This window comes from Oncorhynchus masou, chromosome 13 (genome assembly GCF_036934945.1).
Source record: "Oncorhynchus masou masou isolate Uvic2021 chromosome 13, UVic_Omas_1.1, whole genome shotgun sequence".
Taxonomy (NCBI): domain Eukaryota; kingdom Metazoa; phylum Chordata; class Actinopteri; order Salmoniformes; family Salmonidae; genus Oncorhynchus; species Oncorhynchus masou.
In genome coordinates, this window is record NC_088224.1 from 9368689 (window position 1) to 9389205 (window position 20517).

General features: G+C 46.7%; 1 protein-coding gene across 1 annotated transcript in view; it reads left to right on the forward strand.

Annotated features, from left to right (window-relative positions):
* Nucleotides 1-2497: 2497 nt before the first annotated feature.
* Nucleotides 2498-20517, forward strand: part of LOC135551343 (gamma-aminobutyric acid type B receptor subunit 1-like) — a 180491-nt gene continuing 162471 nt past the window's right edge. Inside the window, exons 1-2 of the mRNA XM_064982564.1 lie at nt 2498-3065; nt 20268-20402. Of these exons, the coding sequence (XP_064838636.1) occupies nt 2796-3065; nt 20268-20402 (405 nt within the window). The 5' untranslated portion in view covers nt 2498-2795. The remainder of the gene's footprint in view (nt 3066-20267; nt 20403-20517) is intronic.

Genomic DNA, 20517 nt, shown 5'->3' on the forward strand with positions numbered 1-20517 from the left:
GATAAAAAGAGATATGGTAGAAATAGATATGGTAGAAAGAGATATGGTAGAAAGAGATATGGTAGAAATAGATATGGTAGAAATAGATATGGTAGAATGTGATATGATAAAAAGAGATATGGTAGAAAGAGATATGGTAGAAAGAGATATGGTAGAAAGGGATATGGTAGAAAGTGATATGATAAAAATAGATATGGTAGAAATAGATATGGTAGAAATAGATATGGTAGAAAGTGATGTGGTAGAAATAGATTTGGTAGAAAGTGATATGATAAAAAGAGATATGGTAGAAAGTGATATGATAAAAAGAGATATGGTAGAATGTGATATGGTAAAAAGAGATATGGTAGAATGTGATATGGTATCACGCTGCAAAGGAAGATTGAAGGAAAGTGCCGTAAATCATCTTGGCTTCTAGAGAAATGGAGAGAGAGCGACGAGGAAAGTAAGAGAGAGGAACAAAGGAACAGGAAACACGAATGTGTTAATACCTTATTACACTCAATACACTGACATTGGTATTGGTGTGACTGGAACATGGAAGGGAAAATGAGAGCTACAGTATATGAATATGACAGAGGACAAGAAAGCTAGATCTGAAGGAGAGAGGGAGAGAGAGAGAGAGAGAGAGAGGGGGGAAGAGAGAGAGAGAGAGAGAGAGAGAGAGAGAGAGAGGAGAGCGATAATAAATGGAGAAGTGCAGAGGAATGAGAGAATCCATGGTCTACTTTGATAATGACTTGACATTTGTAATTAAAATATTTGCATTTGGCTAGAAGAGCGTAGATAGGCAGTACAATAGTGGAGAGGTCTGAATGAGAGCGAGAACAGGAAGAAAGACGAAGTGTAGTGTGTAGTTGGCTGAGGGAAGAAAGGAGGAGAAAGTAGAGATAAATGAAAGGCTCAGTTAAGGGATTGCAAATTCAAAGTGGTTTATGAAATGGAGAGGGATCGAGCAGAACAACCCCTTCCCCTCCCTCCCTCCCTCCCTCCCTCCCTCCCTCCCTCCCTCCCTCCCTCCCTCCCTCCCTCCCTCCCTCCCTCCCTCCCTCCCTCCCTCCCTCCCTCCCTCCCTCCCTCCCTCCCTCCCTCCCTCCAGCTCCTCCTCTCTCTCTCTTCCCCTCTCTCTCTCTCTCCCCCCCCTCTCTCTCTCTCTCTCTTGCCCTCTCTCTCTCTCTTCCCTCTCTCTCTCTCTCTCTCTCTCTCTTCTCCTCTCTCTCTCTCTCTCTCTCTCTCTCTCTCTCTCTCTCTCTCTTCCTCCCTCTCTCTCTCTCTCTTCCCTCTCTCTCTCTCTTCCCTCTCTCTCTCTTCCCTCTCTCTCTCTCTCTCTCTCTTCCCCCTCTCTCTCTCTCTCTCTCTTCCCCCTCTCTCTCTCTCTCTCCCCCCCTCTCTCTCTCTCTCTTCCCCCTCTCTCTCTCTCTCTCTTCCCCTCTCTCTCTCTCTCTCTTCCCCCTCTCTCTCTCTCTCTCTTCCCCTCTCTCTCTCTCTTCCCCCTCTCTCTCTCTCTCTTCCCCCCCTCTCTCTCTCTCTCTCTTCCCCCCTCTCTCTCTCTCTCTCTCTTCCCCCCTCTCTCTCTCTCTCTCTCTTCCCCTCCCTCTCTCTGTGCTCTGTAAACCTGGAACACTGTATTATCCCACACTCTCTGCTGCAGTCAACGAAAAATAAATTATGCTCGGGAACCTGTTTGCTTTAACATTTACCCTGCTGCTTGCTACCACGACTGCTTGTGTTGTTATTTTAACTGCTGAAGGGTAGCCGGGTTCGACTCTCGTCATCTGCTTACCTGTCGTTTACAATTCCGACATGCAGATACAGCGTCACGTACATCATTAATAGACAGGAGAGGGAGAGCGGAGCTGGTAGGAATAGACGAATGTGACATGTTTATGTTTTGCCGCGGTCAATCCTACACTACGTGTACACTACCTAACGTGCGCATTAATTATATCATCGGACAATATCTTTCGGGGAGAGCAGTGAGTCTGTAGGAATTGGATAGGGCAAGGACATACTAATATTTAAAAGGACCACTGTTGAACAGTATAGGTTACCATCGGATTTACTGCTATTTCTCTCTAAATTATTTCACTATCTATACATTTTTTTCTCCCAGAGACTTTATGTTATTGGAATATTTGCAACAGCGCAAAATCACTCGTGTTATTTCAGTACCCTGGACAGCGCTATACTGAACCAAAGTATGGTCGGAGCGGAGGACAAACTACAAATCATTCTCTTATGCAACGTTTTCTTACCTGTTATTGATATCGAGAGAGCAAGTGGAATTAAGAGACGTCTGACCTACGTGTGCTGTTAATTGACATCTGTTTCTGTTAATGTTTACATAACTTTCACCCGGTTAGCTAATGATTGCGCTAAATGTGCAAGAGGATACCCGTCTACCTGCAAATTATATCCAACCGACTTGATTTATAGTCTAGGTGACTATGGATTTGTCTCATAATATTGTCCCGATACCAACACGTGTTGAGTGTAGACAGAGGAAGAATCATTTAGAGGCAGAAAAACAGTAGGTTGCTCAGACTTAAAAGTTCCATTTATTTACAGACCAAAACCAAAGTTACCCTTCAGCAGAACTAGTGTTGAGATAGGTTGGCTATTTAATGAGGGATATAAATAGTTTATTTTGTCTTGACAAAACACGCAACTTTCAAGAGTTCTTAACACAGCTACAGCAGAACAATATCAGAGGAGAATTAGTCACCAAGACAATTCTCAAACATAAGCAGCATACATCTTTCAAACCAAGTTTCTGAGACTCTAAAACTTCCAACATGGCGGTGTCCTGTCAAAGTCTACCCGAGGTTCGACGCTCCATCATCGGCCAGACACTGATCTTTGCCTCGCTGACTTTACTCCTCTCTTGGTCCTGCCCGGCTCTAGGCAAGAAGAAGCTCTACATCGGTGCCCTCTTCCCGATGAGCGGAGGCTGGCCCGGTGGCCAAGCATGCCTCCCTTCCGCTCAGATGGCCCTCGACTTGGTGAACAAGAGAACGGATATACTGCCGGAGTACGAGCTGGAACTGATCCACTACGATAGCATGGTGAGTAGCATAGCCTGATACACTAAATAGCATGGTGAGTAGCCTAGCCTGATACACTAAATAGCATGGTGACTAGCCTAGCCTGATACACTAAATAGCCCGGTGAGTAGCATAGCCTGATACACTAAATAGCATGGTGAGTAGCCTAGACTGATACACTAAATAGCATGGTGACTAGCCTAGCCTGATACACTAAATAGCCTGGTGAGTAGCATAGCCTGATACACTAAATAGCATGGTGAGTAGCATAGCCTGATACACTAAATAGCATGGTGAGTAGCCTAGCCTGATACACTAAATAGCCTGGTGAGTAGCATAGCCTGATACACTAAATAGCATGGTGAGTAGCCTAGCCTGATACACTAAATAGCATGGTGAATAGCATAGCCTGATACACTAAATAGCATGGTGAGTAGCCTAGACTGATACACTAAATAGCATGGTGAGTAGCCTAGACTGATACACTAAATAGCATGGTGAGTAGCCTAGACTGATACACTAAATAGCATGGTGAGTAGCCTAGCCTGATACACTAAATAGCATGGTGAGTAGCCTAGCCTGATACACTAAATAGCCTGGTGAGTAGCCTAGCCTGATACACTAAATAGCCTGGTGAGTAGCCTAGACTGATACACTAAATAGCCTGGTGAGTAGCCTAGACTGATACACTAAATAGCCTGGTGAGTAGCCTAGCCTGATACACTAAATAGCATGGTGAGTAGCCTAGCCTGATACACTAAATAGCATGGTGAGTAGCCTAGCCTGATACACTAAATAGCATGGTGAGTAGCATAGCCTGATACACTAAATAGCATGGTGAGTAGCCTAGCCTGATACACTAAATAGCATGGTGAGTAGCATAGCCTGATACACTAAATAGCATGGTGAGTAGCCTAGACTGATACACTAAATAGCATGGTGAGTAGCCTAGACTGATACACTAAATAGCATGGTGAGTAGCCTAGACTGATACACTAAATAGCATGGTGAGTAGCATAGCCTGATACACTAAATAGCATGGTGAGTAGCATAGCCTGATACACTAAATAGCATGGTGAGTAGCATAGCCTGATACACTAAATAGCATGGTGAGTAGCCTAGCCTGATACACTAAATAGCATGGTGACTAGCCTAGCCTGATACACTAAATAGCATGGTGAGTAGCCTAGCCTAGCCTGATACACTAAATAGCATGGTGAGTAGCCTAGCCTGATACACTAAATAGCATGGTGAGTAGCCTAGCCTGATACACTAAATAGCATGGTGAGTAGCCTAGCCTGATACACTAAATAGCATGGTGAGTAGCCTAGCCTAGCCTGATACACTAAATAGCATGGTGAGTAGCCTAGCCTGATACACTAAATAGCATGGTGACTAGCCTAGCCTGATACACTAAATAGCATGGTGACTAGCCTAGCCTGATACACTAAATAGCATGGTGAGTAGCATAGCCTGATACACTAAATAGCATGGTGACTAGCCTAGCCTGATACACTAAATAGCATGGTGACTAGCCTAGCCTGATACACTAAATAGCATGGTGAGTAGCATAGCCTGATACACTAAATAGCATGGTGACTAGCCTAGCCTGATACACTAAATAGCATGGTGAGTAGCCTAGCCTGATACACTAAATAGCATGGTGAGTAGCCTAGCCTGATACACTAAATAGCATGGTGACTAGCCTAGCCTGATACACTAAATAGCATGGTGACTAGCCTAGCCTGATACACTAAATAGCATGGTGAGTAGCCTAGACTGATACACTAAATAGCATGGTGAGTAGCCTAGCCTAGCCTGATACACTAAATAGCATGGTGAGTAGCCTAGGCTAAGCTATAGGCAAAGTGCACTTTATGTTCCTAAGGTTGATGCATTGACTGCATGATTTCTGTGTAAACATCCAAATGTAGAATAGCATTGTGTTATAATGGCTTGCTTTTATCACAACTTTGTCTTGCCTATATTTTGTGTAATATGAATACCAAGTCTGTATGTGTGCAAGCTGTCATGCGTGCAATCTGTCATGCCTGCATCTGTCATGCGTGCAATCCCATGATTGGGATAATAAACTGTCCTCTGTGAATTTCTCTAATTTCCTCAGTCATTATTTTTTTAATGAGTGCCAATAGACTGTATCTTTGATTCATGTTCTTTAAGACGGGCTGTATTTTATGAGCATTGGTCATCATTATGAAGCCTCTGTTATTCTATTCAATAGAATCAGAAACACCTTTATTCAAATACAATTACTGGTGAAATTGCTAGTGCTGACAACAATAAACAGAATATTCAGACAGAGTGCATAATATGTTTAGGAGTATTGGACTCTCTCTCTCTCTCTCTCTACCATTCTGCCTCTTCTTCCCACCTGCGTCCCTCCTCCACATCATGGGAGAGAGATGCCAACACACCACACTCACAGTCTGGAAATAGTTAAATGCACTGTGACTGGCTGGTGTTGCTAAGAGCATTGCTCTGATTGGTTGGAACTGCTCTGCATTGGAACCCCACTTCAAAAGACTGTGTGGGGTGGGGGGGTAGAAAGGGAGAAAGGGGGGGGTGGTTAGAGGTTGGCATAACAACAGTAACCAAGACGACTGCGGTTCATACAAACAGAGAGCTACAGATTTCTCTCCAAGAAAAGGGAAAGATTGTGCGCTTACTATCGTTGCTTGAACAGGGAAACAGATGGACGGCGAGGTGATGTGAGCCTGCCTGTTGCGGTAAGCTCCTATTGAGTGTTCAGCGTAGTTAGCCAAATGTAAGAAGTGCCTTTGTTTGGGGCAGTCATCCATCATAGGCACTTACACAGCCACACACAGCCCGTCCAAGTGTCTTCCAGGTTAGCTGCATGATGAGGTGAAAGTTGACCTCTCGCGGACCAGACCTCTGACGGATCTGGCGACTGCTTAGGGATTCAGCTCCCAGTGCCTGTCTCTGCCTGTTCTGCTTCCCAAAATGGGAGGGCACTATGAACTGTAGGGCCCATAGGACTCTGGTGAAAAGTAGTGCACTATGAACTGTAGGGCCCATAGGACTCTGGTGAAAAGTAGTGCACTATGTACTGTAGGGCCCATTGCAGTCTTGTGAAAATAAGTGCACTATGTACTGTAGGGGCCATTGCAGTCTTGTGAAAATAAGTGCACTATGTACTGTAGGGCCCATTGCAGTCTTGTGAAAATAAGTGCACTATGTACTGTAGGGCCCATTGCAGTCTTGTGAAAATAAGTGCACTATGTACTGTAGGGGCCATTGCAGTCTTGTGAAAATAAGTGCACTGTGTACTGTAGGGCCCATTGCATTCTTGTGAAAATAAGTGCACTATGTACTGTAGGGCCCATTGCAATCTTGTGAAAATAAGTGCACTATGTACTGTAGGGCCCATTGCATTCTTGTGAAAATAAGTGCACTATGTACTGTAGGGGCCATTGCAGTCTTGTGAAAATAAGTGCACTATGTACTGTAGGGCCCATTGCAATCTTGTGAACATAAGTGCACTATGTACTGTAGGGCCCATTGCAGTCTTGTGAAAATAAGTGCACTATGTACTGTAGGGGCCATTGCAGTCTTGTGAAAATAAGTGCACTATGTAGGGAGGGGTTAGAATAATTGAGAACACTCCCCACGAGTATCGCTCTGGATTAGTGACTCTTTTTGTTTACACAGACATTTATTTGATTTGATTTGATAGGAAAAAGGAGGGCAACATTCTCCAAAACCTATTCATGGACATAACGTTAGATTTAGACTTTTACCTTTATTTAACCAGGCAAGTCAGTTAAGAACAAATTCTTATTTTCAATGACGGCTTAGGAACAGTGGGTTAACTGCCTGTTCAGGGGCAGAATGACAGATTTGTACCTTGTCAGCTCGGGGGTTTGAACTTGCAGCTTTCCGGTTACTAGTCCAACGCTCTAACCACTAGGCTACCCTGCCGCCCCAGATGGTGGTAATGAGGATGGCAATGTGGATTTACAAGAAAACATGTCCAAAAGGCTGCATTTATTTCTAAGTTTAACATGGATGGAGTTTTATTTCGAAGTGTAGGTAGGATGGAGTTTTATTTCTAAGTTTAGGATGGATGGAGTTTTATTTCTAAGTGTAGGATGATTAAGTTTTATTTTGTGAGTGTAGGATGGATTGGGTTTAACCTCCACACCAGGCCTCCATAACCTTCATCAAAACGCCTGTGAATCTCTCTGTCGCTCTCTCTTTCTCTCTCTCTCCACACCAGGCCTCCATAACCTTCATCAAAACGCCTGTGAATCTCTCTGTCGCTCTCTCTTTCTCTCTCTCTCCACACCAGGCCTCCATAACCTTCATCAAAACGCCTGTGAATCTCTCTGTCGCTCTCTCTTTCTCTCTCTCTCCACACCAGGCCTCCATAACCTTCATCAAAACGCCTGTGAATCTCTCTGTTGCTCTGTCTTTCTCTCTCTCTCCACACCAGGCCTCCATAACCTTCATCAAAACGCCTGTGAATCTCTCTGTCGCTCTCTCTTTCTCTCTCTCTCCACACCAGGCCTCCATAACCTTCATCAAAACGCCTGTGAATCTCTCTGTCGCTCTCTCTTTCTCTCTCTCTCCACACCAGGCCTCCAAAGCCTTCATTGTAACCCATCTGTCAGCAACACTTAAGTGATGGTTTATAAGCGGTTTTGTTTTATTGACGGGATTGACTTCTTGCGACCCCCTATAAAATCATCTGATATATTTAAAGGAACCCTGCACTGTCAAGCCATTTTCAAATAGTCAACACTTGAGAATGAACTTGATTATATATTTATAAAGTGTTCAACTCTTCATATGAATAATGGAAAGTGTACGCCTCTCCGTGAAGGAAAATAATTGTGCTGTTCCAGTCCAGATGAGTCTTTACAATATCGCTGATACTTCATCCAAATATTTAACAGCTGCTCGCCATTCCTTTTCGGGAGTCTGTAGAACTCTTAACATTCCGAGCGTTCTAAAATACCCTGAAAGTCAATGGCTGCATTTGCCAGTTATCTTCATAGTGCCTGTGCGTCTCTCTGTCTCGCTCTGTCTCAGCCCTTCACTCAGGCAAGCAGAGGTGCTCAATACTAAACCGTTGAAAATACAAAAATATCTACATAGTTTGTGCTGACAGTTTTTTTCTCTCTGTAGGCTATATGTGTGTGTGTGTGTGTGTGTGTGTGTTGTTGGGTTCACTTGATTTGATGCGTTGGGCCCCAGCTGCACAGTTCTTGGATGGCACCTAAAAATCCAGTCTCCCTGTTTATAGCTCCCTAGCCAAACTTTGCAGTGTTTATTTTTTGTGTGTGCTATTTTTTTTTACATGATTTGCTCTTTGTATTATTACCGACAGCAAAAAATAACTTTTGGACATTAGATCCCGGGTCACTCACCAAAATTTGAGCAGACATTTGCCTCCTCTGACCTGGATTCATTGTTTGTACCCGAGGCAGCTCTATTCATCCCCGGGGATACACCAAAACGCTGATGCCAGAGAAGAAGAAGAAGTGGGGCCCGAGTCAGACTCAGGCAGTGTGCATACCATCCACCGCTTCAGAGTATATTACTCGCTAAGGTTCAGTCCCTGGACAATAAAGTAGACAAGCTCAGGGCGAGGATCTCCTTCCAGAGAGACATCAGGGACTATAAAATACTCTGTTTTACGGAATCACGACTCTCTCCGGACATATTGTCCGTGTCCATTCAGCCAGTGGGGTTCTCCTTCCGTCGTGCGGACAGGAAGAATGAACCCTCTGTGAAAGAGGCAGAGGGGTTTTGTTTCATGATTAACAACTCATGGTGGGATTGTGGTAAAATACAGACAGTCATTTTGTTCTCCCGATCTGGAATACTTCACCATGAAATACTAACCTCCCGAGTTAATTTTCTTCGGTCATCGTCACTGCTGTGTACACCCCCCCTGCCCTACTTTCGGAAAATCAGAACACGCCTCCATTATGCTCCTCCCCACCTATACGCAGAAACAAGTACTGTTCAACGTTGGTCTCACCAATTGGAATCTGTGCTTCAAGATTGTTTTGATCATGTGGACTGGGAAATGTTCCGGGTCGCCTCTGAGCATAGTATCGATGTGTACACTTACTCGGGAACTGGGTTTATCAGGAAGTGCATAGAGGATGTTGTTCCCACTATGTAAGAATGCTGTTCATCGACTACAGCTCAGCCTTCAACACCATAGTGCCTTCCAAGCTCATCACTAAGCTCAGGATCCTGGGTCTGAACCAGGGGAGAACGACTGCCCCCTCGCATTGACGATTTAAAGTTGAAGGCCGACCGCGGTACTGGAGGCATTGTCTACAGCAAACAGGATCCCCCATTATAGTGAATGGGGAAATGGCAATCTTCGTGGTCAATATTCTTCTATATATATCTGTGGAAAGAACTGAAAACTGCTGTTCACAAATGCTCTCCATCCAACCTCACCGAGCTCGAGCGGTTTTGCAAGGAGGAATGGGAAAAAATGTCAGTCTCTCGATGTGCAAAACTGATAGAGACATACCCCAAGCGACTTACAGCTGTAATCGCAGCAAAAGGTGGCGCTACAAAGTATTAACTTAAGGGGGCTGAATAATTTTGCACGCCCAATTTTTCAGTTTTTGATTTGTTAAAAAACTTTGAAATATTCAATAAATGTCGTTCCACTTCATGATTGTGTCCCACTTGTTGTTGATTCTTCACAAGAAAATACAGTTTTATATCTTTATGTTTGAAGCCTGAAATATGGCAAAAGATCGCAAAGTTCAAGGGGGCCGAATACTTTCTCAAGGCACTGCATATATATATATATATATATTGTTTTAACACAATCATGTTACCAATAATTCTATTTCACCAGATGTATGTCGTTGAACCAATTACTTAAAAATCACACACAGTCAAAGTTATAAGGATAACTTACTGTATAATGGCAGCCTGCAGTAAATCGGTTGGCTGTCAACTTGACATACTCCATGAGAGGAGGCAGGACTGAGCTGGCCTGCAACGTCACTTCCTAGAGGAGCTCAAACTGCACATGCAATGTTTCCAAAATCAAGATGGCGAAACGCTAAAATGACACTTCCTGATCATCAACTGCGCCATTGTTTCATAGGAAACAATGGAGTGATGTCATCCATATGTTTTACACTCTATGAATCCTTCCCTGTGAATTGGGTCCTGGATTTCCTGATGGGCCGACCCCAAGTAGTGAAGGTAGGCAACAACACCTCTGCCAAGCTTATCCTCAACACGGGGGCCCCACAGGGGTGCGTGCTCAGCCCCATTCTGTACTTCCTAATCACCCATGACTGTGTTGCCACGCGCATCTCCAACTCAATCAGCAAGTTTGCTGACAACACAACAGTGGTAGGCCTGATTACCAACAATGATGAGACAGCCTACAAGGAAGAGGTGAGAGCCCTGGCGGAGTGGTGCCAGGAAAATAACCTTTCCTTCAACATCAACAAAATGAAAGAGCTGATCGGGGACTACAGGAGACAGCAGAGAAAGCATACCCCCATCGACATCGAGGAGGCTGCAGTGGAGAGGGTCAAAAGCTTGAAGGTCCTCAGCGTGCACATCACTGATGACCTGAAATGGTCCCTTCACGTAGACAGTGTGGTGAAGAAGGTGCAACAGCGTCTCTTCAACCTCAGGAGGCTGAAGGAGTTTGGCTTCCCCTCTAAGACCCTCACAAACCTCTACAGGTATATGTACACAGTTCCTTCTGAAAGTATTCACACCCCTTGACTTTTTTCTACATTTTGTTGTCAAAATGGAACTATGTCTTTCAATTTATTTGACAAATTAATAAAGCATGAAAAGCTGAAAATGTCTTGAGTTAATCAGTATTCAACACCTTTGTTATGGCAAGTCTAAATAAGTTCAGAAGTAAGAATGAACTTTTTCAAGTCACATAATAAGTTGCATGAACTCAGTCTGTGTTTAACATGATTTTTGAATGAACCTTGACCTCCTTGTAAGTTCCCTCAGTTGAGCATTACATTTCAAACGCAGATTGAACCACAAAGATCACTGAGGTTTTCCAATGTCTCGCAAAGAAGGGCACCTATTGGTAGATGGGTGAAAATAAATAAAGCAGACATGGAATATCCCTTGAGCATACACCCAGTCACGACAAAGATACAAGCATTCTTCCTAACTCAGTTGCCGGTGAGGAAGGAAACTGCGCAGGGATTTCATCATGATGCCAATGGTGACTTTAAAAAGATGAATGGCTTTGATAGGAAAAAACTGATGATGGATCAACAACATTGTAGTTACTCTACAATACTAACCTACTTGACAGAGAAAGAGGGAAACCTGTACAGAATACAAATATTCCAAAACATGCATCCTATTTGCAACAAGGCAAGAAAGTAAAACTGCAAGAAATGTGGCAAAGAAATTAACTGTATGTCCTGAATACAAAGCGACCACTCTTCATATTTTCAACCATGGTGGTGGGCATCATTGTTATGGGCATGCTTGTCATCAGTATGGACTACAGAGTTTTTTGTTGATAAAAATAGAGATAAGCACATGCACATTCCGAGAGGAAAACCTGGTTCAGTCTGCTGTCCAACAGACACTGGGAGACAAATTCACCTTTCAGCAGGACAATAACCTAAAACACAAGGCCAAATCTACACTGGAATTGCTTACCAAGATGATATTGAATGTTCCTGAGTGGCCCAGTTACAATTATGACATAAATCAGCTTCAAAATCTATGTCAAGACTTGAAAAGTCAAACATGTCACTGACTCAACGAGGAAACATGTCACTGACTCAACGAGCCAAACACGCCAATGACTCAACGAGCCAAACACGTCACTGACTCAACGAGCCAAACACGCCAATGACTCAACGAGCCAAACACGTCACTGACTCAACGAGCCAAACATGCCACTGACTCAACGAGCCAAACACGCCACTGACTCAACGAGCCAAACATGTCACTGACTCAACGAGCCAAACATGTCACTGACTCAACGAGCCAAACATGTCACTGACTCAATGAGCCATACATGTCACTGACTCAAAGAGCCTCAAACACGCCACTGACTCAGAATAAACAGGTGTGCCTGAACTGATTGTGACTGGGTGGGGTTAGTCTGAACTGATTGTGACTGGGTGGGGTTTGTCTGAACTGATTGTGACTGGGTGGGTGGGGTTTGTCTGAACTGATTGTGACTGGGTGGGGTTTGTCTGAACTGATTGTGACTGGGTGGGGTTAGTCTGAACTGATTGTGACTGGGTGGGTGGGGTTAGTCTGAACTGATTGTGACTGGGTGGGTGGGGTTTGTCTGAACTGATTGTGACTGGGTGGGGTTAGTCTGAACTGATTGTGACTGGGTGGGGTATGTCTGAACTGATTGTGACTGGGTGGGTGGGGTTAGTCTGAACTGATTGTGACTGGGTGGGGTTAGTCTGAACTGATTGTGACTGGTTGGGTTTGTCTGAGCTGATTGTGACTGGGTGGGGTTTGTCTGAACTGATTGTGACTGGGTGGGTGGGGTTTGTCTGAACTGATTGTGACTGGGTGGGTGGGGTTTGTCTGAACTGATTGTGACTGGGTGGGGTTAGTCTGAACTGATTGTGACTGGGTGGGGTTAGTCTGAACTGATTTTGACTGGGTAGGGTTTGTCTGAGCTGATTGTGACTGGGTGGGGTTTGTCTGAACTGATTGTGACTGGGTGGGTGGGGTTTGTCTGAACTGATTGTGACTGGGTGGGTGGGGTTTGTCTGAACTGATTGTGACTGGGTGGGGTTAGTCTGAACTGATTGTGACTGGGTGGGGTTAGTCTGAACTGATTGTGACTGGGTGGGGTTTGTCTGAACTGATTGTGACTGGGTGGGGTTAGTCTGAACTGATTGTGACTGGGTGGGGTTAGTCTGAACTGATTGTGACTGGGTGGGTGGGGTTTGTCTGAACTGATTGTGACTGGGTGGGGTTTGTCTGAACTGATTGTGACTGGGTGGGGTTAGTCTGAACTGATTGTGACTTTGTGGGTGGGGTTAGTCTGAACTGATTGTGACTGGGTGGGTGGGGTTAGTCTGAACTGATTGTGACTGGGTGGGGTTAACCTGAACTGATTGTGACTGGGTGGGGTTAGTCTGAACTGATTGTGACTGGGTGGGTGGGGTTTGTCTGAACTGATTGTGACTGGGTGGGTGGGGTTAGTCTGAACTGATTGTGACTGGGTGGGGTTAGTCTGAACTGATTGTGACTGGTTGGGTTTGTCTGAACTGATTGTGACTGGGTGGGGTTAGTCTGAACTGATTGTTACTGGGTGGGTGGGGTTTGTCTGAACTGATTGTGACTGGGTGGGTGGGGTTAGTCTGAACTGATTGTGACTGGGTGGTGTTAGTCTGAACTGATTGTGACTGGTTGGGTTTGTCTGAGCTGACTGTGACTGGGTGGGGTTAGTCTGAACTGATTGTGACTGGGTGGGGTTAACCTGAACTGATTGTGACTGGGTGGGGTTAACCTGAACTGATTGTGACTGGGTGGGTGGGGTTAACCTGAACTGATTGTGACTGACTGGGTGGGGTTTGTCTGAACTGATTGGGTGGGTGGGGTTTGTCTGAACTGATTGTGACTGGGTGGGTGGGGTTTGTCTGAACTGATTGTGACTGGGTGGGTGGGGTTAACCTGAACTGATTGTGACTGACTGGGTGGGGTTTGTCTGAACTGATTGGGTGGGTGGGGTTTGTCTGAACTGATTGTGACTGGGTGGGTGGGGTTAGTCTGAATTGATTGTGACTGGGTGGGGTTAACCTGAACTGATTGTGACTGGGTGGGGTTAACCTGAACTGATTGTGACTGACTGGGTGGGGTTTGTCTGAACTGATTGTGACTGGGTGGGGTTTGTCTGAACTGATTGTGACTGGGTGGGGTTAGTCTGAACTGATTGTGATTGGGTGGGGTTAGTCTGAACTGATTGTGACTGGGTGGGGTTAGTCTGAACTGATTGTGACTGGGTGGGTGGGGTTTGTCTGAACTGATTGTGACTGGGTGGGGTTAGTCTGAACAGATTGTGACTGGGTGGGGTTAGTCTGAACTGATTGTGACTGGGTGGGGTTTGTCTGAACTGATTGTGACTGGGTGGGGTTAGTCTGAGCTGATTGTGACTGGGTGGGTGGGGTTCGTCTGAATTGATTGTAACTGGGTGGGTGGGGTTAGTCTGAACTGATTGTGACTGGGTGGGTGGGGTTAGTCTGAACTGATTGTGACTGGGTGGGGTTTGTCTGAACTGATTGTGACTGGGTGGGGTTAGTCTGAACTGATTGTGACTGGGTGGGGTTAGTCTGAACTGATTGTGACTGGGTGGGGTTGGTCTGAACTGATTGTGACTGGGTGGGGTTAACCTGAACTGATTGTGACTGGGTGGGTGGGGTTCGTCTGAATTGATTGTAACTGGGTGGGTGGGGTTAGTCTGAACTGATTGTGACTGTTTGGGTGGGGTTAGTCTGAACTGATTGTGACTGGGTGGGGTTTGTCTGAACTGGTTGTGACTGGGTGGGTGGGGTTAGTCTGAACTGATTGTGACTGGGTGGGGTTAGTCTGAACTGATTGTGACTGGGTGGGTGGGGTTAGTCTGAACTGATTGTGACTGGGTGGGTGGGGTTAACCTGAACTGATTGTGACTGGGTGGGTGGGGTTAGTCTGAACTGATTGTGACTGGGTGGGTGGGGTTAGTCTGAACTGATTGTGACTGGGTGGGTGGGGTTAGTCTGAACTGATTGTGACTGGGTGGGTGGGGTTAGTCTGAACTGATTGTGACTGGGTGGGTGGGGTTAGTCTGAACTGATTGTGACTGGGTGGGTGGGGTTAGTCTGAACTGATTGTGACTGGGTGGGTGGGGTTGGTCTGAACTGATTGTGACTGGGTGGGTGGGGTTAGTCTGAACTGATTGTGACTGGGTGGGTGGGGTTAGTCTGAACTGATTGTGACTGGGTGGGTGGGGTTAGTCTGAACTGATTGTGACTGGGTGGGTGGGGTTAGTCTGAACTGATTGTGACTGGGTGGGGTTTGTCTGAACTGATTGTGACTGGGTGGGGTTAGTCTGAACTGATTGTGACTGGGTGGGTGGGGTTAATCTGAACTGATTGTGACTGGGTGGGTGGGGTTAACCTGAACTGATTGTGACTGGGTGGGTGTGGTTAGTCTGAACTGATTGTGACTGGGTGGGTGGGGTTAACCTGAACTGATTGTGACTGGGTGGGTGGGGTTAGCTCTTCCATTTCTTATTTGGAGTTCTTATTATTGACCAGCGTTCCAAACAAAACTCATCTCTATCACGTTTAGGCTCGCCTTGGCCTGTATCCCAAATACCACTCTATTCCTTATAAATTGCTATACTTTTGACACTGTGTAGGTGTTGGGAATAAGGTGTCATTTTGGGGATAAATTCTAGCAGTCAGTTTAACCCTTCCCCTTGCTCATAATTGGGCCCAATGATGTCACATTATCGATGTGTCTTTCACGTGGAATGGGTTTCATGTGGACATGAGGAGGGGCTTGACGGTGGAAAGCAATACATGAAGATACTAGCTAGAGGATTTCTAGCTAGAGGACTTCTCCCACTTCATTAAAATGAACTGCGTGCATCCTAAATGGGAGCCTATGCTGTATAGTGCACTGCTTTTGACCAGGGTGCATAGGGCTCTGGTCTAAAGTAGTGTACTTTATAGGGAATAGGGCTCTGGTCTAAAGTAGTGCACTATATAGGGAATAGGGCTCTGGTCTAAAGTAGTGTACTATATAGGGAATAGGGCTCTGGTCTAAAGTAGTGCACTAAATAGTGAATAGGGTTCCATAGGGCTCTGGTCTAAAGTAGTGCACTATATAGGGAATAGGGCTCTGGTCTAAAGTAGTGCACTATATAGGGAATAGGGTTCCATAGGGCTCTGGTCTAAAGTAGTGTACTTTATAGGGAATAGGGCTCTGGTCTAAAGTAGTGCACTATATAGGGAATAGGGCTCTGGTCTAAAGTAGTGCACTAAATAGTGAATAGGGTTCCATAGGGCTCTGGTCTAAAGTAGTGCCCTATATAGGGAATAGAACAGAATGCCTATTGGCACTCTGTGATTATAGGCAACACTGTGGTTAAGGAAAGGGGGGAATCTGTTGCCTCGGGGCCACTGCTAACTCAATTTGTACGATCACACAAATCAAACAAAATCAGTTTCCTCTGTGTAATCAGTTTGAAGTCATTCATCTCTATTTGCTGTCGACCAGCATATATTCCCAGTGAGACTACTGTTTGATCCAGTGCCCTATTCAATGGTGCAGTCACAGCATGCATCCCAAATGGAACCCTATTCACTATATAGAGCACTACTTTAGACCAGAGCCCTATTCCCTATATAGTACACTACTTTAGACCAGAGCCCTATTCCCTATATAGTACACTACTTTAGACCAGAGCCATATTCCCTATATAGTGCATTACTTTAGACCAGAGCCCTATTCCCTATATAGTACACTACTTTAGACCAGAGCCCTATTCCCTATATAGTGCACTACTTTAGACCAGAGCCCTATTCCCTATATAGTGCACTACTTTAGACCAGAGCCCTATTCCCTATATAGTGCACTACTTTAGACCAGAGCCCTATGGAACCCTATTCACTATTTAGTGCACTACTTTAGACCAGAGCCCTATTCCCTATATAGTACACTACTTTAGACCAGAGCCCTATTCCCTATATAGTGCACTACTTTAGACCAGAGCCCTATTCCCTATATAGTGCACTACTTTAGACCAGAGCCCTATTCCCTATATAGTACACTACTTTAGACCAGAGCCCTATTCCCTATATAGTACACTACTTTAGACCAGAGCCCTATTCCCTATATAGTGCACTACTTTAGACCAGGGCCCTATTCCCTATATAGTGCACTACTTTAGACCAGAGCCCCATCGAACCCTATTCCCTATATAGTGCACTACTTTACACCAGAGCCCTATTCCCTATATAGAGCACTACTTTAGACCAGAGCCCTATTCCCTATATAGTGCACTACTTTAGACCAGAGCCATATTCCCTATATAGTGCATTACTTTAGACCAGAGCCCTATTCCCTATATAGTACACTACTTTAGACCAGAGCCCTATTCCCTATATAGTACACTACTTTAGACCAGAGCCCTATTCCCTATATAGTACACTACTTTAGACCAGAGCCCTATTCCCTATATAGTGCACTACTTTAGACCAGAGCCATATTCCCTATATAGTGCACTACTTTACACCAGAGCCCTATTCCCTATATAGAGCACTACTTTAGACCAGAGCCCTATTCCCTATATAGAGTACTACTTTAGATCAGGGCCCTATTCCCTATATAGTGGACTACTTTTGGGCAGGGCCCATAGATAGTGCGTTACTTTTGGCCACAACCCTATGGGGCCATACATAGGGCATAGTGTGCCAATATCAGGTGTCCTTGGGATGTGCCTCACCTCGTCTCTGGGCTCTTCCTGTTTATTGGTGTTGTTGTGTGCAGACTAGTGTGTAATGAATCACTGACCCGCTCAATCTCTCCACAGTTTAACATACAAATAGCACTTGTATGTTTTTTTGCGGGGTGCCGTGTATAATCAGTCTACCTCAATTTCTCCCTAAACCGACTTCTCTCTCTCTCTCTCTCTCTCTCCACCCCATACCTCCCTCTCCCCCCTTCTACCCCCATTGCTTTCCCACTCTACCTCCCTCCCTCCCCTTCTACCCCCATTGCTTTCCCACTCTACCTCCCCACTGCCTCTATCCCATTCTCCCCTTGCAACCTCTTCCTCTTCATCTCTCTATCCCCACACTCCCTCAACCTCTCCCTCACCCTCTTTCTCCTCCCTTTCACCTCTCCCTCTCTCCTCTTTCTCCCTCCCTTTCTCCCCCTTTCACCTCTCCCTCTCCCCTCTTTCTCCCTCTCCACTTTCTCCTCTCCCTTTCACCTCTCCCTCACCCTCTTTCTCCCTCCCTTTCACATCTCCCTCTCCCTCTTGCTCCCTCCTTCCCTTTCACCTCTCCCCACCCCTCTTTCTCGCTCTCCCCTCTTTCTCCCTCTCCCTCTTTCTCCCTCTCCCTCTTTCTCCCTCACCCCTCTTTCTCCCTCCCTTTCACCTCTCCCTCTCCCCTCATTCTCACTCCCTTTCTCCTCTCCTCTCCCTCTCCCCTCTTTCTCCCTCCTTTTCACCTCTCCCTCACCCCTCTTTCTCCTCCCCCTTTCTCCTCTCCCCTCTTTCTCCCTCCCTTTCACCTCTCCCTCACCCCTCTTCTCCTCCCCCTTTCTCCTCTCCCCTCTTTCTCCCTCCCTTTCACCTCTCCCTCACCCCTCTTTCTCCCCTCCCTTTCTCCACTCCTCTCCCTCTCCCCTCTTTCTCCCTCCCTTTCTCTCTTTCTCCCTCCCCCTTTCACCTCTCCCTCTCCCCTCTTTCTCCCTCCCCACTTTCACCTCTCCCTCTCCCCTCTTCTCCCTCCCTCCCTTTCTCCTCTCCCTCACCCCTCTTTCTCCCTCCCTTTCTCCACTCCTCTCCCTCTCCCCTCTTTCCCCTCCCTTTCCCTCTTCTCCCTCCCCACTTTCACCTCTCCCTCTCCCCCTCTTTCTCCCTCCCTCCCTTTCACCTCTCCCTCTCCCCTCTTTCTCCCTCCCTCCCTTTCTCCTCTCCCTCTCCCCTCTTTCTCCCTCCCTTTCCCCCTCTTTCTCCCTCTCCCTTTCACCTCTCCCTCTCCCCTCTTTCTCCCTCCCTTTCCCCCTCTTTCACCTCTCCCTCTCCCCTTTCTTCCTCCCTTTCACCTCTCCCTCACCCTCTTTCTCCCTCCCTTTCTCCCTCCCTTTCACCTCTCCCTCTCCCCTCTTTCTCCCTCCCTCTCTTTCTCCCTCCCTTTCACCTCTCCCTCTCCCCTCTTTCTCCCTCCCTTTCACCTCTCCCTCTCCCCTCTTCTCCCTCCCTTTCCCTCTTCTCCCTCCCTCCCTTTCACCTCTCCCTCTCCCCTCTTTCTCCCTCCCTTTCACCTCTCCCTCACCCCCTCTCTCTCTCCCTCCCTTTCACCTCTCCCTCTCCCCCTTTTCCCTCCCTTTCTCTCTTTCTCCCTCCCCCTTTCACCTCTCCCTCTCCCCTCTTTCTCCCTCCCTTTCACCTCTCCCTCTCCCCTCTTTCTCCCTCTCCCCTTTCTCCTCTCCCTTTCTCCTCTCCCTTTCTCCTCTCCCCTCCCCCTTTCTCCCTCCCTCCCTTTCTCCTCTCCCTCTCTCCCCTCTTTCTCCCTCCCTTTCTCCTCTCCCTCTCCCCTTTTTCTCCCTCCCTCCCTCCTCTCCCTCTCCCCTCTTCTCCCTCTCCCCTCTTTCCCTCCCCCCTTCTCCCCCCCCTTTCACCTCCCTTTCTCCTCTCCCTTTCTCCCTCCCTCTCCCCTCCCTCTCCCTCCCTTCTCCCTTTCTCCTCTCCTCTCCCTCTCCCCTCTTCTCCCTCCCTTTCTCCTCTACCTCTACCCTCTTTCTCCCTCCCTTCTCCTCTCCCTCTCCCTCTATTCTCCCTCTCCCTCCTCCTCTCCCTCTCTCCCCTTTCTCCCACTCCCCTCTTCTCCCTCCCTCCCTTTCTCCTCTCCCTCTCCCCTCTTCTCCCTCTCCCCTCTTCTCCCTCCCTTTCTCTCTTTCTCCCTCCCCCTTCACCTCTCCCTCTCCCCTCTTCTCCCTCCCTCCCTTTTCCCCCTTTCACCTCTCCCTCCCTCCTCTTTCTCCCTCTCCCCTTTCTCCCTCCCTTTCACCTCTCCCTCTTTCTCCCTCCCTCCCTTGTCCTCTCCCTCTCCCCCTTTCTCCCTCTCCCCCTTTCTCCCTCCCTTTCTCCCTCCCTCACCCCCTCTTCTCCCTCCCTTTCTCCCTTTCCCCTTTCTCCTCTCCCTCTCCCCTCTTTCTCCATCTCCCTCTTTCTCCTTTATCCCCCCTCTGCCTCATGCACTGCCCCCTTTTCCATCCCTCTCCCTTATTACTTGTCTATCCCTCCCCCTTATTCCTCTTCTCTATCCCTCTCCCTTATTCCTCTTCTCTATCTCTCTCCCTTATTCCTCTTCTCTATCCCTCTCCCTTATTCCTCCTTTATTTACTATTCCTCTGTTCCACATGCAGTGTGATTAGATGGTGTACCATTAAATAGTTTGGAGCATATATACAGTCTGTCTTTCAGTCTTCCTCTGTTCCCTACAGTGTGATCCAGGTGAAGCCACCAAGCTCCTGTATGACCTGCTCTACACTGAGCCCATCAAGATGGTACTGATGCCCGGCTGCAGCTCTGTGTCCACTTTGGTAGCCGAGGCCGCTCGCATGTGGAACCTTATAGTGGTGAGTGTGGCTCTACTGTGTGTGTGTGTGTGTAACGGCATTCTTCCTCCTCTTCTGAGGAAGAGTAGCGAGAAGGATCGGAGGACCAATGCGCGTTTATTTTAAGACATAAACT